The 14,552-nt window shown below is 38.9% G+C and overlaps 1 protein-coding gene across 1 annotated transcript; it reads right to left on the bottom strand.

Moving 5' to 3' along the window:
* Positions 1-12,425: 12,425 nt before the first annotated feature.
* Positions 12,426-13,808, bottom strand: LOC132611271 (uncharacterized). The gene is made up of 5 exons (XM_060325696.1): positions 13,633-13,808; positions 13,172-13,423; positions 12,949-13,075; positions 12,617-12,851; positions 12,426-12,556 (listed from the first exon to the last, which is right to left on the bottom strand). Exons 1-5 carry the CDS (start codon positions 13,806-13,808, stop codon positions 12,426-12,428), a joined length of 921 nt encoding a protein of 306 aa, XP_060181679.1.
* Between the last annotated feature and the right edge of the window lie 744 nt (positions 13,809-14,552).

Raw genomic sequence — 14,552 nt, 5'->3', positions numbered from 1 at the left:
AGAGCAAGGAGAAGCCCCAGCTCCAATTCCTCCACCGGTTTCTTCGGGTCAACAAATGACCGAGGCCATCCAGTTATTGACACAATTAGTTGCCGCTCAGGCACAACGACAAAATGTGGGTTCAAGCGATCGGGCAGCAAGTACCAAGGCCCGTGATTTTATGAGTCTAAATCCTCCGAAATTCTTCGGGTCAAAGCCGGATGAAGACCCGCAAAGTTTCATAGATGAGATGTTGAGGACGTTGAAGATTGTCCATGCCTCCGAAACTGAATCCATGGAGTTGGCATCTTATAGACTCCGGGATGTGGCAGTTTTATGGTACAACAACTGGGTATTATCAAGAGGAGAGAATGTGCCTCCTCCGGTTTGGCAAGAATTCGTGGATGCATTTATTCGTCACTATTTTCCACCCGAGGTCCGCCTAGCTAGAGCGGATAGATTTCTACATTTGAGGCAAGGAAATATGAGTGCCCGGGAGTATAGCATGCAATTTAATTTCTTGGCGAGATATGCCCCGACTATGGTGGCCGACATGGGAGATCGTGTACACCGATTTGTGAGTGGCTTGGGGCCACATTTGTTTAAGGACTGCTTGACGGCCTCTTTGTAAGAAGGGATGGATATTTCTCGAATACAAGCCCATGCCCAGAACTTAGAGGGACGACAACAACCACAAAGGGGTGATCGTGACAGTGATAGAAGACAAAGCAAAAGGGCTAGATCTATGGGCACAGGCAGTGATTATAGAGGGGGATCGAGGCAGACCTATTCCCGATATTCAGGTCAGTCCGCGACTAGTGCGCCTTCACGATTCGCGGTAGGGGATTTGATCGCTCTTTTCCTTCAGGGCAAGGTGAGAGTTCGAGAGCTTCGGGTTCTCAGTTTGGGGGTGATTACAGTCAGAGGAGACCACCAATTCCACGATGTAGCCGGTGCCGGAAGTTACACTCAGGGCCATGTCATCAGGACACTGATGCTTGTTATATTTGTGGACAGACTGGGCATTTGATGCGAGATTGTCCCTTGTGGTATGGTAGAGGTGGGGTTCAGCCCATAGGCTCAGCAGCTGGTTCCTCATCAGTACGCCCGGTAGGGCAGACTCCCCAGATGTCAGCAGGTCGAGGTAGAGGTAGAGGGGCAGCATCTACTTCAGGTGCCACTCAGCCCCGTGTTTATGCTTTAGCGGGACGACAGGATCTCGAGTCTTCTCCGAATGTGGTTATAAGTATATTGTCTATATTCTCCCATTATGTGTATGCATTGATAGATCCGGGTTCTACATTCTCTTATATTACTGCATATGTTACTAGTTGTATTGGGGTGAAACCTGAGCCAATCAAACCTTTTAGGGTGTCTACTCCGGTTGGTGATCCCGTGATAGCAAAGCAAGTGTACAAAAATTGTGTAGTTGTGATATGCGATCGCCAGACCACGACAGATTTGATTGAGTTGAAAATGTTAGATTTCGATGTGATTATGGGCATGGATTGGTTGGCCTCGTGCTTTGCTAATGTTAATTGCCGATTCAAAGTGGTCCGATTTCAATTTCCGGGAGAGCCCGTGTTTGAATGGAAGGGTAATGCAACATCACCAAAAGGTAGGTTTATTTCCTATCTTAAGGCAAGAAAGATGATAGCCAAGGGCTATATTTATCACTTAGTTCGGGTTCATGACACCGAGGCAAAGTCACCAACTTTCGAATCCATTCCGGTAGTGAATGAATTCCCAGATGGATTCCCAGATGAACTCCCAGGACTTCCTCCAGAAAGAGAGATTGACTTCTTCATTGACGTGTTGCCGGACCCCAAGCCTATTTCTATTCCTCCGTATCAAATGGCTCCGGCAGAGTTGAAAGAGTTAAAGGCACAGTTCAAAGATTTGCTTGAAAAGGGGTTTATTAGACCCAGTTCATCACCGTGGGGAGCACCGATTTTGTTTGTGAGAAAGAAATACGGTTCTCTATGAATGTGTATCGATTATAGGCAATTGAACAAGGTGACGATAAAGAACAAATATCCTCATCCAAGGATTGATGACTTATTCGATCAATTGCAAGGTGCCAAGTGATTTTCTAAAATAGATTTGAGATTGGGTTACCATCAAGTGAGAGTTAGAGAAGCGGATATTCCCAAGACAGCCTTCAGAACGAGATATGGCCACTATGAATTTCGAGTGATGTCGTTTGGGTTGACTAATGCTCCGGCCGTGTTTATGAATTTGATGAACAATGTATTCAGGCCTCTTTTGGATTTATTTGTGATAGTATTCATTGATGATATTCTGGTGTATTCTCGCACGGAATCCGAACATGCAGATCATTTACGAATTGTTCTTGGCATTCTTCGAGCCCGAGAATTGTATGCAAAATTTTCAAAGTGCGAGTTTTGGTTAAATTCTGTGACATTTCTGGGCCATGTCATTTCAAACGATGGCATTCGAGTCGACACTCAGAAAATTGAGGCTGTGAAGACTTGGCCAAGGCCTACGACGCCTACAGAAGTTCAAAGTTTTCTGGGTTTGGCAAGTTATTATAGATGATTCGTAGAGGGCTTCTCATCTATTTCAGCCCCATTGACGAAGCTAACCCAGAAGTTAGCCAAATTTCAATGGAATGATGCTTGTGAGTGCAGTTTCCAAGAGTTGAAAGGAAAATTGACCTCAGCCCTGGTCTTAACACTTCCAGAAGAGCCAGATGGCTATGTTGTGTATTGTGACGCTTCCGGTGTTTGACTAGGATGTGTACTGATCCAGCATGGAAAAGTGATTGCATATACTTCGAGACAATTATGGAAACATGAAAAGAATTATCCAACTCATGATATCGAATTGGCTGCGGTTATTCACGCCTTAAAAATATGGAGGCATTACTTGTATAGTGTGCATGTCGATATTTATACAGACCACAAAAGTCTTCAATACATTTTCAAGCAAAAGGAGTTGAACCTGCGGCAGAGGCGATGGGTAGAATTGTTAAAAGATTATGATGTGAACATTTTGTACCACCCCGGAAAGGCAAATGTAGTAGCTGATGCGCTTAGCCGCCGATCGATGGGCAGTTTATGTGAAGTCCCTCCGAAAAAAAAAGAGATGGTTCATGAGCTCCGCCAACTAGCCAATCTTGGAGTACGTGTAATCGATTCGGGTAATGTAGGGATTAGCATCAATGATCCCACAATTTCGTCCTTGGATATGGAGGTGAAAGAACGGAAATATAAAGATCCTCAATTATGTCGTTATAGAAACACATCTTATGGAAAAGAGAAATCTTCATTTGAAGTTTCTATGGATGGAATTCTTAGGTACCGAGGCAGGCTATGTGTGCCGAATGTGGCAGAATTGCGCTGGCAAATTCTAGAGGAAGCACATTATTCTCAGTATTCCATTCATCCAGGCGCAACCAAAATGTATCATGATCTCAAATTGATATATTGGTGGGATGGCATGAAGAGAGACACAGCAGAATTTGTAGCGCAGTGTCCAAATTGCCAACAAGTAAAAGCCGAACATCAGAAGCCAGGAGGCTTATTGCAAGCGATAGAAATCCCTACTTGGAAATGGGAAGTGATCAACATGGATTTCATCGTGGGGTTACCTCGTTCTCGAGGTAATTATGACTCTATATGGGTGATCGTTGACAGATTGACAAAAGCAACTCATTTTCTTCCGGTTAGAACTACCTACTCAGCAGAAGATTATGCGAGATTATATCTCAAGAAAATTGTGCGACTCCATGTATACTATTATCTATTATTACAGATAGAGGAGCACAGTTTACAGCCAAGTTTTGGAAGTCCTTTTAAGAAGGTCTAGGCACTCAAGTGAAGCTTAGCATGACATTTCATCCGCAGAATGACGGACAAGCCGAGCGTACTATTCAGACCTTGGAAGATATGCTACGAGCATATGTGCTAGATTTCGGTGGTAGTTGGGATGATCATTTACTGCTAATCAAATTTGCATACAACAATAGTTACCATTCCAGCATTCAAATGGCTCCTTATAAAGATTTATATGGAAGGAGGTGTAGATCCCCAATCAGATGGTTTGAAACAGGAGAAGCAAAATTAATAGGCCCCGAATTGGTTCAACAGGCAGTAGAAAAAGTCAAGGTGATCCGAGATCGATTGTTAACAGCCCAAAGTCGCCAAAAGTCTTATGCAGACAATCGCCGACGAGACTTGGAATTCCAGGTTGATGATTGGGAATTTTTGAAAGTATCGCCAATGAAAGGGGTGATGAGATTTGGAAAGAGAGGAAAGCTAAAACATAGATACATTGGACCCTATAGAATTATCCACAAGGTGGGTCATGTAGCCTATGAATTAGACTTGCCTTCGGAGCTTGAATCAGTCCATCCAGTCTTTCACATTTCAATACTCCTCAAGTGTGTTGGAGACCCCACAAGGATTGTCCCGGTGGAGGATGTGCAAGTGACAGAAAGGCTAACCTATGGAGAGGTGCCTATTGCTATTCTAGACAGGCAAGTGCGAAGACTTCGAAATAAAGAGGTAGCTTCAGTCAAAGTCGTATGGCGAAACAACAATCGGGAAGAAATGACTTGGGAAGCGGAAGAGAAGATGAAGTCCGAGTACCCGCACTTATTTCGACCCCCAGAGGAGATCCAAGATGAGACGCCAACGATATAAGGTATGTATGCTTTATCTTTATGCTTTTGGTCGTGTGTGGCCATAGATATGTTGATACTGTGATGTAGCCCTGTGAGGCGATGATATTATGGGTTGTTGTGACAGGTTGGTAGTGCCAAGTTACAGGGGAAACTCTTGCGAAATTTCCGTAGAATCCTGAGCGTTTAACATTCGAGGACGAATGTTCCAAAAGAGGGGAAGAATGTTACACCTTGGAAAATCCCTTGTATATGTACAGTGAATAGGCTAATAGAGGACGTAGCGTATGCGATGTTTTGATGAGTAAGAAATAGTATTTGATGACCCTCAACGAGATTTCAAAGGCATATAATGCAAGGAAAGAAAGTTGCCAAGGAAAGCGAACCATATGTTGTGTATCGGATAAGAATTTCGAGCAACGAATCTATGATGGAATAATGATGTCTTGGAGACAAGTAATAACATCCCTTAGATTGGTATTGATATGTTAAACAAGTGCCAAGAAGGTTCCATAAGGATTGGAGATCAAACGAGTCGACGAAAACAAGTTCCGGAGAACTAGACAACATACGGCCAGACATACTGGCCGTATAATATTCACGGGCCGTATGTCCAGTCCGTAGATCCATTCCAGAACAACATGGCTCACTGGACCAAATATACGGTCCCAACATACGGTCAGTAAAAATTATACGGACCGTATGTTGGTCCGTATAAAGTGGTTCGGCCAGCTTTTGTATTCTAATATAAGGGACCCTTCGCATTTCATTTTCATTCCATCCTCCACTCCACAAGACAAGAACACTCTAGAATATTCTCCAACATCCATCCACAAGAAAATCAAAGGAAATCAATGATCAACAACACCAAATCCATGAATCAAAGTGTATGAAACCCAAGTAAAGTTCATCTTCCTCAAAGAAAACCAAAAGAGGTGAAGTAGGGTTTTGGTGCTAGAGGGGAAAATCCACTCAAGACTTGTTCAAACATCATCTAAGGTAAGTTCCATGACTAAATCACGTTGTTTAAGGTAATGGAAGATTAAGATACTTGAATTGTATCAAGACATAGGAAATGGGTCATTAATGAGTGAATAGTGCCATGTTTGGATGGTAGTTGGATTGAATCATAAATGTTGGTGTGTTATGATTATGGTTACGTCATAAATGACATGTAGACCATGAAATACATATTATATACGAGAAAACGCAATAGTAAGCTAAAACCATGAATGTGGAGAAATGAAGAGAAATGGTGGATTATGGTCATTGTATGTGAATGATGATTGTTGATTGCTATATTGTGATTGTTGTTGTGAGTGTTGGGAGTTGATATAGAATATGGGGAGATTAGTATAAATAAAGTAAGTGTTGTCCAATTTTCCCTAGCTTTAGAAAGCCCGTTCTTATAATTTCTTAGCTAATGACGATATAAATTCTCTTGAAGGTAGAACGTGTGCATTAAAGAAGAACACGCAAGTGATAGCTTAGTAAACGTCAAAGGTATGTAAGGTTTATCCCTTCCTTCAAAGGCATGAATCTTTCAAGCTTTCCATGACCCGCCTATATGATGGAACTTATGAGTTCTTAAATATACTAAATTACATACGAGCAAGATGATGATGATAATGAGTTAAAGTATAGAGATTCGATAGTTCATGATATGATGATCCCATAATGCTAGTGATGTCATTGTTGTTAATACTCACCTTATGCACTATTTCCTTCAAGGTGAGGCAAAGTACTTAGAAATGTTCATAATATATTCGGGGGTTTACGACCTTACGTCACCCCGACATAGCTATGGTTGTTTTCAAAGTCTAATGTATACTCCTAATGCTAAATATGAAATAATGCTAAGTCATGATATGTATATAAGATGATTAATGATCCTAGCTTATAATATGCCTATGTTATGTGTGAATATGCCAAGCTATGATAAGTTTGTGATACGTTCATGGAATGTGTAATAGTGATGGGTAATGATTGATTATGTGACGATGAGGTTCCACCGCTCCATAATGGCCGGGCATGTCACCGCTAAGGCGGGATGCGTATGATTCCACCGTTCCTAGATGGTCGGGCATGTCACCGCTAACGCGGGCTGCGATGTTACACCGAGCCTAGAGGGCCGGGCATGATCACCACTAGTGGGCGGCATACAATGGTTACCCGAACGCGGGATAACGATGAGATATGTTATGTGATGTGATGAGATATGCGATATGACGAGACATGTGATGTGATGAGATATGTGATTTGATGACTTACGTACAATGATTATATAAAATGTGATATATGTACAAAATGTAATTACTTGTGACACTCTTGCAGGTTATATCTTTCTCTTATGGCTCATGACCCTCCTATTATATCTATTTCATTCTTTCCTTACATACTCAGTACAATATTCGTACTGACGTCCGTTTTCTTTGGATGCTGTGTTCATGCCCGCAGGTAGATAGGAAGGAGAGCTTGAGGCAGAGTCGTAGGAGCTGTCAGCCGATTGAAAGCACTCCTTTGTTTCGGAGGTGCTTGATTATCCTTTTGTGTACATTTGTATATGTTGGGCTCGACGGGGTCCTGTCACGTCTATGCGTTTGTACTTCCTTAGAGGCTCGTAGATACTCAATGTAGGTTATGTGGTCGGATAAAGTCACTATGGTATAATTGTATATACATTATTTTGATAGCCTAAAGGGGATTATGTATATGAAACTATTTATGTTTACCAATGAAACATGATTTTCCTATAATTTGAGCATAAAATCGACAAAGAGTAGTGAATGAGCATGATGGGTAGTAGAACGAGCAGTGCTCGGTGGCTAGCCCCAAGTACCCGTCGCGGCCCCTAGCTGGGTCGTGACAGAAAGCTCAACCACTTCACCAACGATCATCGACTACCCTCTATGTGGATGATGGACTTTGGATAAGTATATCATAAATCGTCTTGTTTTAATTGTCAATAGCTATGTTTTCTACTTAACTAAAACATTTGTCAATAACCGACCATTTGGTATATATAGGTAGGCTACTATTTGACTAAAAAGCAATTCATCAATTATTTAATTAATTAAATTGTTCTAAGGGAGTTAACACTATTTAAACATGAAATTGATCCTTTATTATATCTGTATGAGGATCTATCAATTTGACACCTGATCTAATGAGTTTGAGAACAAGTAATGGTCTTCAAAGCACTACTATTTGGCTAAAAAGCAATAATAAATTAAATAAATTTATAATAAGGGACTTAAGACTATTTAAACATGAAACTAATCCTCTATTTTATCATATGAGAGCCTCCATCAATTGAACATATGATCTAATGAGTTTGAGAACAAGCCATGATCCTCACACTACTATTTGGCAAAAAAGCAATAAATAAATAAATAAAATTATCATAAGGGACTTAAAACAATTTATACATGAAAATAAACTTTATTATATCATATGATAGCCCCATAAATTGGTCACATGATCCAAGGAGTTTGAGAACAAGTAATGATTTGCATAGCACATGATCCAATGAGTTTGAGAACATGGAATGACACTCAAATCACATCCTTGTTCTAAGGTGGTGTTCTGAGAACCTTGCTTATATGGAAATAACAAGAAATTGGTCACATGTTATTATGTGAGGACTCATCAATTGGTGAAATGATCCAATGAGTTTAAGAACAAGTAATGGTTATCAAAGCATAACGTTGTTCTAAGGAAGTGCTTTGTACAATAATTACTTGTTCTCAAACTTACTGGATCATTTCACCAATTAATGGTGACTCTCATATAATATAACAAAGTATTGTTATCATGTTTAAATAGTGTTATGTTCTTTATTTAAATATAATTAATTAGTTTATTGCTTATTTAGCCAAAGAGTAGCCTAGCTTATATATGACAAGTGGCCGATTATTGATAAATAGTGTAGTTGAGCAGAAACCATATCCGTTGACAATTGAAATGGGCTATTTCATGATATACTTATCAAAAGTTCATTAGACTTGTGTAGATTGGGATTTGAGGTTTGGGGTTTGGGGTTTGTGCTTTGAGGTTTGGGGTTTTCAATAGTTCATTAGGCTTCTATTCCAATGAGTCGTCTTTGTTTGCTTTGATTTATTATTGATCATTAGGTTTGGTACATAATTTATAATTATCTATGGTATATTTTAAACTATTTGAGTTTATATTTTACAGAGTCGTATCTGCATGGCGTTTTTAACAGAAAGTAAACACAAATGAAAGTAATAGCAACAAAACCTCTTCATTCATATATAGCAAAACATAAAAAAAACTTTCATCTATGAAATCCCAAATGCTTTCATTTATTTCATAAATAAATTTTTTGTAAAAATTACATAAGAAAACTAGTCTATTAGGGGGTAGGAGGAGGGTGATCAGACCATCAGGCTCTTCCTCGGTCTTTCAAGGTTTACATGCGGAAAATGTGATATTTGTGGATGCACGTTTCTATATGCCACATTTACTGTCCAAGCCCCCTGAAGAGACATTCCATGTCATTTCTCATGAGGAGTACAATGGGTGAAGGGCATTGACGGCGGTGATTGTGATGGCAAGGTGGTCAAGTCTGAATCTGTCTTGTCATTTTCTTCTACAGTGTCATTGTGGGTCATTATCTTTAAGACTTTCCTCCTCTACCTCTTACCATTTCTTGTGATCTACATACAAACAATAGAGTGTTGTTGACCAACAAAGATACAAAAATTATAATAATAATTGATGACAAGTCTAGAAATAGACCAAATGTGTTGAGGCAACAGGAAATAACAAACATAACAAAGCCGACAAACCCATTCGTAAGAAGCAGAAAATCATATTATTCAAGATGAATTTTTCAGGAATGGAGCTTTGAAAAAATAAGAGTATTTCTCAATTCAAGAGAATATGGGGCTTCTAAAGGCAATAACTGCAAGAAAACTATAAGTTTATAGATAGAATACCTAAAAAAGGCGAAGTCATTATCGAGCAACGACTGCAGAGAAACTTGAGATCGAGCAACGATTGGAGAGTCGAGGGTAGAAATGGTGATCGACTGTAGAGAAAAATGGTGATCGACTGGAGAGAAAAATGATAATCGACTGGTGAGAGAAAGGATAAGGAAAGGAGAAAAGAAAGGGACTTAAGTATATTTTAAGGAGCAAAGAAAGGGACTTAAGTATATTTTAGTAAACTCGAAATCTTGAACTAAACTCTTCAAAATTATAAAGGAACCCCTGGAGCCTTTTCTAAACCCTAAAGCTCAAAAATAAATTAAAAAATAAATTTGGTGGGCATTTTTCCAATTGAGATTTTAAAGTGTCCCTTTTGCTAAATCTTCTCGCGTACCTTACTGTTGATAATATTCCATATTACAAACTATGCAACACTTTTTTTGCGTGTGGTTTTCAAATTCAATTTAGATAGAAACTTTTAACTCAAATTGTATGTGTTCAAGGTTAAGGAAATTATTTTCTGAGAAACATTTTTCACAAAAAAAAAAAACTATCTTACTAGTCAATATTTTTTAAAATTTATAAATGGACTTACAGAGAACAACATAAGCCAAGAAAGTCGGTTATTATTATTTATCTTTTTGGGGAGCAACCCAGATCCAAAATCAGATCCTGCGTGGTATTTTATTAATTTAGTAAAAAAAGCTACATAACAGGTGGGTACATAAACCTTACTCCAATGCAATATGAAACTGGACATATCCAATTTTGATGCATGATTTGTATATACATAAGTCCTATAATGTCTATATGATGCATGACTTAAGGTGTTTGGGACACTATAACCTATGGGATACAATCTAAATGATGCATGACTCCTATGTACAGTTAACATCCAACACTTATTTTTAGTTAGTGTTAGATGTCAAATGTTATTACAGCAGTTCTAATGCAATCCTGTACGACACAAACATCAGAGATTTATGGAGGATCAAAGTAGAAATGTGCATTGTTTTGATTTCTGATTCTAAAACTTAGCAAGCCCCATCTGTCCATATTAATGATTCCTTTCACAGAGAGGGGAACTTCTTGGAAGTTGTTTTAGGATACTATGTCATCATGAGAGTGACTGATTTGTGCAAGTTTGTCTGCTACCTGGTTTGCTTCTCTAAGGCAGTGTTTAATTTAGATTTGGTTCTGTAGCATTTGTGTTTGAATCCATTCAATATTCTGTTTGATAATCCATGGTGCTTTGATACTGTCATGGATGTCCTATACTAGCAGCAAAGAGTCATTTTCAATGATCATTTTCCTCCAGCCCATGCTAAGGCAAATTTCCATCCCATGTTGTAATGTTTTAGCTTCTGCCCAATTACTTGTACCCTTGCGCAGGTTGATGCTTTAAGCAATAATCACTTTTCTTTTGTCATTTATAAAAAACACCTCCACCTCCACAGTCCTCTCCTCTGCAAATTTCATTACTATTTAGCTTAATTATATCTGGAGGAGGAGGTATCCATTTTATTAACTTGAAGTTTCTCCTTGTGCAGTTTCTATTCATAGTGCTGCACAATTTGATCCAGTCTGGCTCCTCCTTCACTTGTGGGAAATGAACTTTGATAACTTGGAGGATATATGTCTTGATATTCTTCAGTGAGTAGGGCAATTGAACTTGATGAAGCTAAATCTAATATTGCATCTTACTTTCAAAATTTCCCAACAGATTATTTGAGTTAGAATTCCTTTAACCATATTGAGAACATGATTTCTTTCTCTTAGATTCCAACAGTTGACAAATATCTGTCTTAAAGGGGTATTCTGGACTTTTATGCCTAGAGGTTGTCACATCTTTGTCCATATTTCCTTAGCTATGTCACTTTGCCCGCAGAGGTGTTCCACTATTTCTATTCTGTGTGATGAGCAACAACTACAAATAGATGGTCCATGTATCTTGAATCTTCCTGTATTATCATCTGTGGAGAGTTTATCTTTTATTACTCTCCAAAAATAAAAATTGATCTTCGTAGAACATTTTTGGTTCCATGTTCTTTTATCATGCCAGTCTCCATTTGCTCTCTTCCTTAGTAGGAAATTGTGAATTTGCCTTCTGAATTGGGGGTCCAAATGATTTGTCCCTGTTGTATTCAGTGAAGTTGATCTCTATGTGATTAACTGTATTTCTGACTACCCAAGGAACTCTGTATCTAGCTTTGTTCCAATTCTAGTTGCCATCTGTATACACCTCATTTAGCCTGCATATGTTGGGCACATAATCTTCTAGTAACATTTTGAATAAGGCTCCTTCTCCTGACCAATTATCATATTGGAAGGATATAATTCCTTCACCAACTTGCCATAAGATGTTTTCCTCAACTGGTTGTTTGATACTATAGATCGCTCTCCATGTTTGTGACACCACACCTGTTGCTTTTCTAACAACTGGATTGGTTCTTGAGCAATATTTTGCAGGAATATAATTTTTCCACATAGATTCCTTAGTTCTTAGGTTCCACCATTGCTTTGCTATAAAGTCCTTGCTAATGTCCCTCAAGCATCTCAATCCTACTCCACCTTCATCAAAGGGGAGGCACATTGTTACCCATTTGCACCAGTTATATTTCTTCATTGATTCATTGCGATTCCACAAAAATCTTGCTATGGCACCCTCAAGCTGTTCAAAAGTCCCTTTAGGTGGTTTCATGGCTGCTAGGAGATGTACAGGCATTGCTAGAAGTATATGTTTTATGAGAATAATCCAGCCTCCTATTGAAAGAAAATTTGCATGCCATGTGTGAATTCTTTTGGTTATTGAGTGCACCATTTCTGGGAAGTATACAATTTTCATTCGCCTAACAAATAAAGGGCAACCAAGGTACTTTATTGGCCAGTCCTGTATGTGCATTCCAGTTAGTTGAACCACTCTGTGTTTGAGCTCTATGTGGTTGTGCCACACAACTCTTGTGTTTGTTTATTAGCTGTCCTGTAACATTCTCATAAACAGTTAAAACTTTCAAGACTTTTCAAATATCAGATGGCTTACCAGAAGGGAAAAGTATCACATCATCTTCAAATGCAAGATGAGTGATGCTTGGTCCTCTGGTTGGACTGTAGTAACCTGAGTAATTCTCATCTAAAGAAAGGTTGTTAAGCATTATAGAAAGCAGTTCAGCAATAATAACAAACATAACTGGGGACAAATGGTCTCCTTGCCTGTGGCCCCTATTAGATTTAAAGAAACCATTTCTGATCCCATTGAACCCAGTTTCCTCATAATTCTACATAGATAGGGCCAAGAAATTCTATCATATGAATTAGCCATGTCTAATTTAAGCACAATATTATCACATATATTAGTTTTGATATATCTTGAACTAATTCCTGAGCAAGTAAGATGTTATCAGTAATTGATCTTCCCTGAATAAAGACACTCTGGTTGGGGGAAATAATGCGGGGAAGGACTTGACTAATTCTGTTGGATCGGATTTTAGCAATTATCTTACTGAAAATGTTACACAAGCTTATAGGTCTAATCTCATAAAATGTTTGAGGGTTGGGGCATTCATGCAGAATTACTAAGCAGGTGTGAGTGACATACCTTGGAATATGAGCACCTTCAAAGACCTCTATAATTGCATTATGAAGTTCTGGTTTGATTAAATCTATGCAAACCTGGTAGAATTTTGCTCCAAATACATTTGGACCTGGAGCACTATCTGGATCAATGGTTTTTACTGCAATTCTCACCTCATGCTTAGTAGGTTTGGCTGTGAGCATCCTGGTAATGTCATCTGTGATCAATTGTGGGATCTGGTCTAGTATTCTGTAACTTCCTTTGCATTCTTGGTAACTGAACAAATCTTCAAAATGTTGGATTACTGCTCTGACAATGTTCTAATGCCCTTGTATTCTATGGCCATCTTGGTCTTGGATGTTGTGGATGTTCATCTTTCTTTTCCTATCCTTGATAACTTTGTGGAAATATGCTGTGTTTTTTCCGGATCTTGAAGCCACCTTGCTTTAGCCCTTTATCTATAAATTTCATCCTGATTCTTTAACAATTTTGTATGCTCATCCCTTGCTTTATTCACAACACTCCTATTTTCCTCATTGTTATCCTCTATGTATTTTCTTTCCAATTCATTAATGTTTTTCTGTGCCTCCTTTACATCTTTAAAGATATCACCATAAACTTCTCTGGACCAGGAGCTAAGTTTTGTAGCAACTGCTTTCATTTTCACATTTCCTTCACTGTTTTTAAGAAGTCCTTATGACCACACCACACATTCAAAAACTTGAAATATTTCTTAGTTTTAATCTTTTCTTTTTCTACAGTCACTAGCAAGGAGGCCTGGTCTGAAATAGTCCTAGAGAGGTGAGTCACTCTTGTGTCATTGTAATTTTCCATCCTTTGTTCATTATACAGAAGTCTATCTAGCCTTTTCCAAATAGTTCCTGGATGACCCCGATTATTGCAGCATATGTACTGAGCATCGGACAAGCCTGCATCAATCAAACCACAATCAGTGAGGCACTCTAGAAAATCTAGACTCCTGTGCATGTTATAAGGAGTGCCACCATATTTCTCCTCTGGACATGAGATTAAATTAAAATCTCCTATCCCCCCCCCCCCCCCCCCCCCATGGTCCCTTTAATTTGTTGGACAAACTTTGAAGTTCTTCCCATAAGGGTTTTCTAAGTTGAATGGTGCACTCAGTATAAACACAGGTTAAGTAAATGTTTGTATAGCTATTTGGATAGATAATATGCACAGTATTTTGTTGATTAGAGAGGTTTGACTCCTAGAAGAGCCAAATTTTGTTATTAAGGTTGTTATGAGGTTGGTTGAACCACGCTTCATCATGTACTTGGTCACCTGTTTGGCTTTCCTTTTGGTTCTTGATTGCAAACAAAGGGGAGCTGGTGTTGGATTGTGAGGCTTCCTAGCCTCTCCCAAGCACCTATAGTTTTAATGCTCC

Source organism: Lycium barbarum, chromosome 1, assembly GCF_019175385.1.
Source record: "Lycium barbarum isolate Lr01 chromosome 1, ASM1917538v2, whole genome shotgun sequence".
Classification (NCBI taxonomy): Eukaryota; Viridiplantae; Streptophyta; class Magnoliopsida; order Solanales; family Solanaceae; genus Lycium; species Lycium barbarum.
The sequence above is the reverse complement of the archived record's forward strand: the minus strand, read 5'-3'. Positions and strand labels throughout refer to the sequence as shown.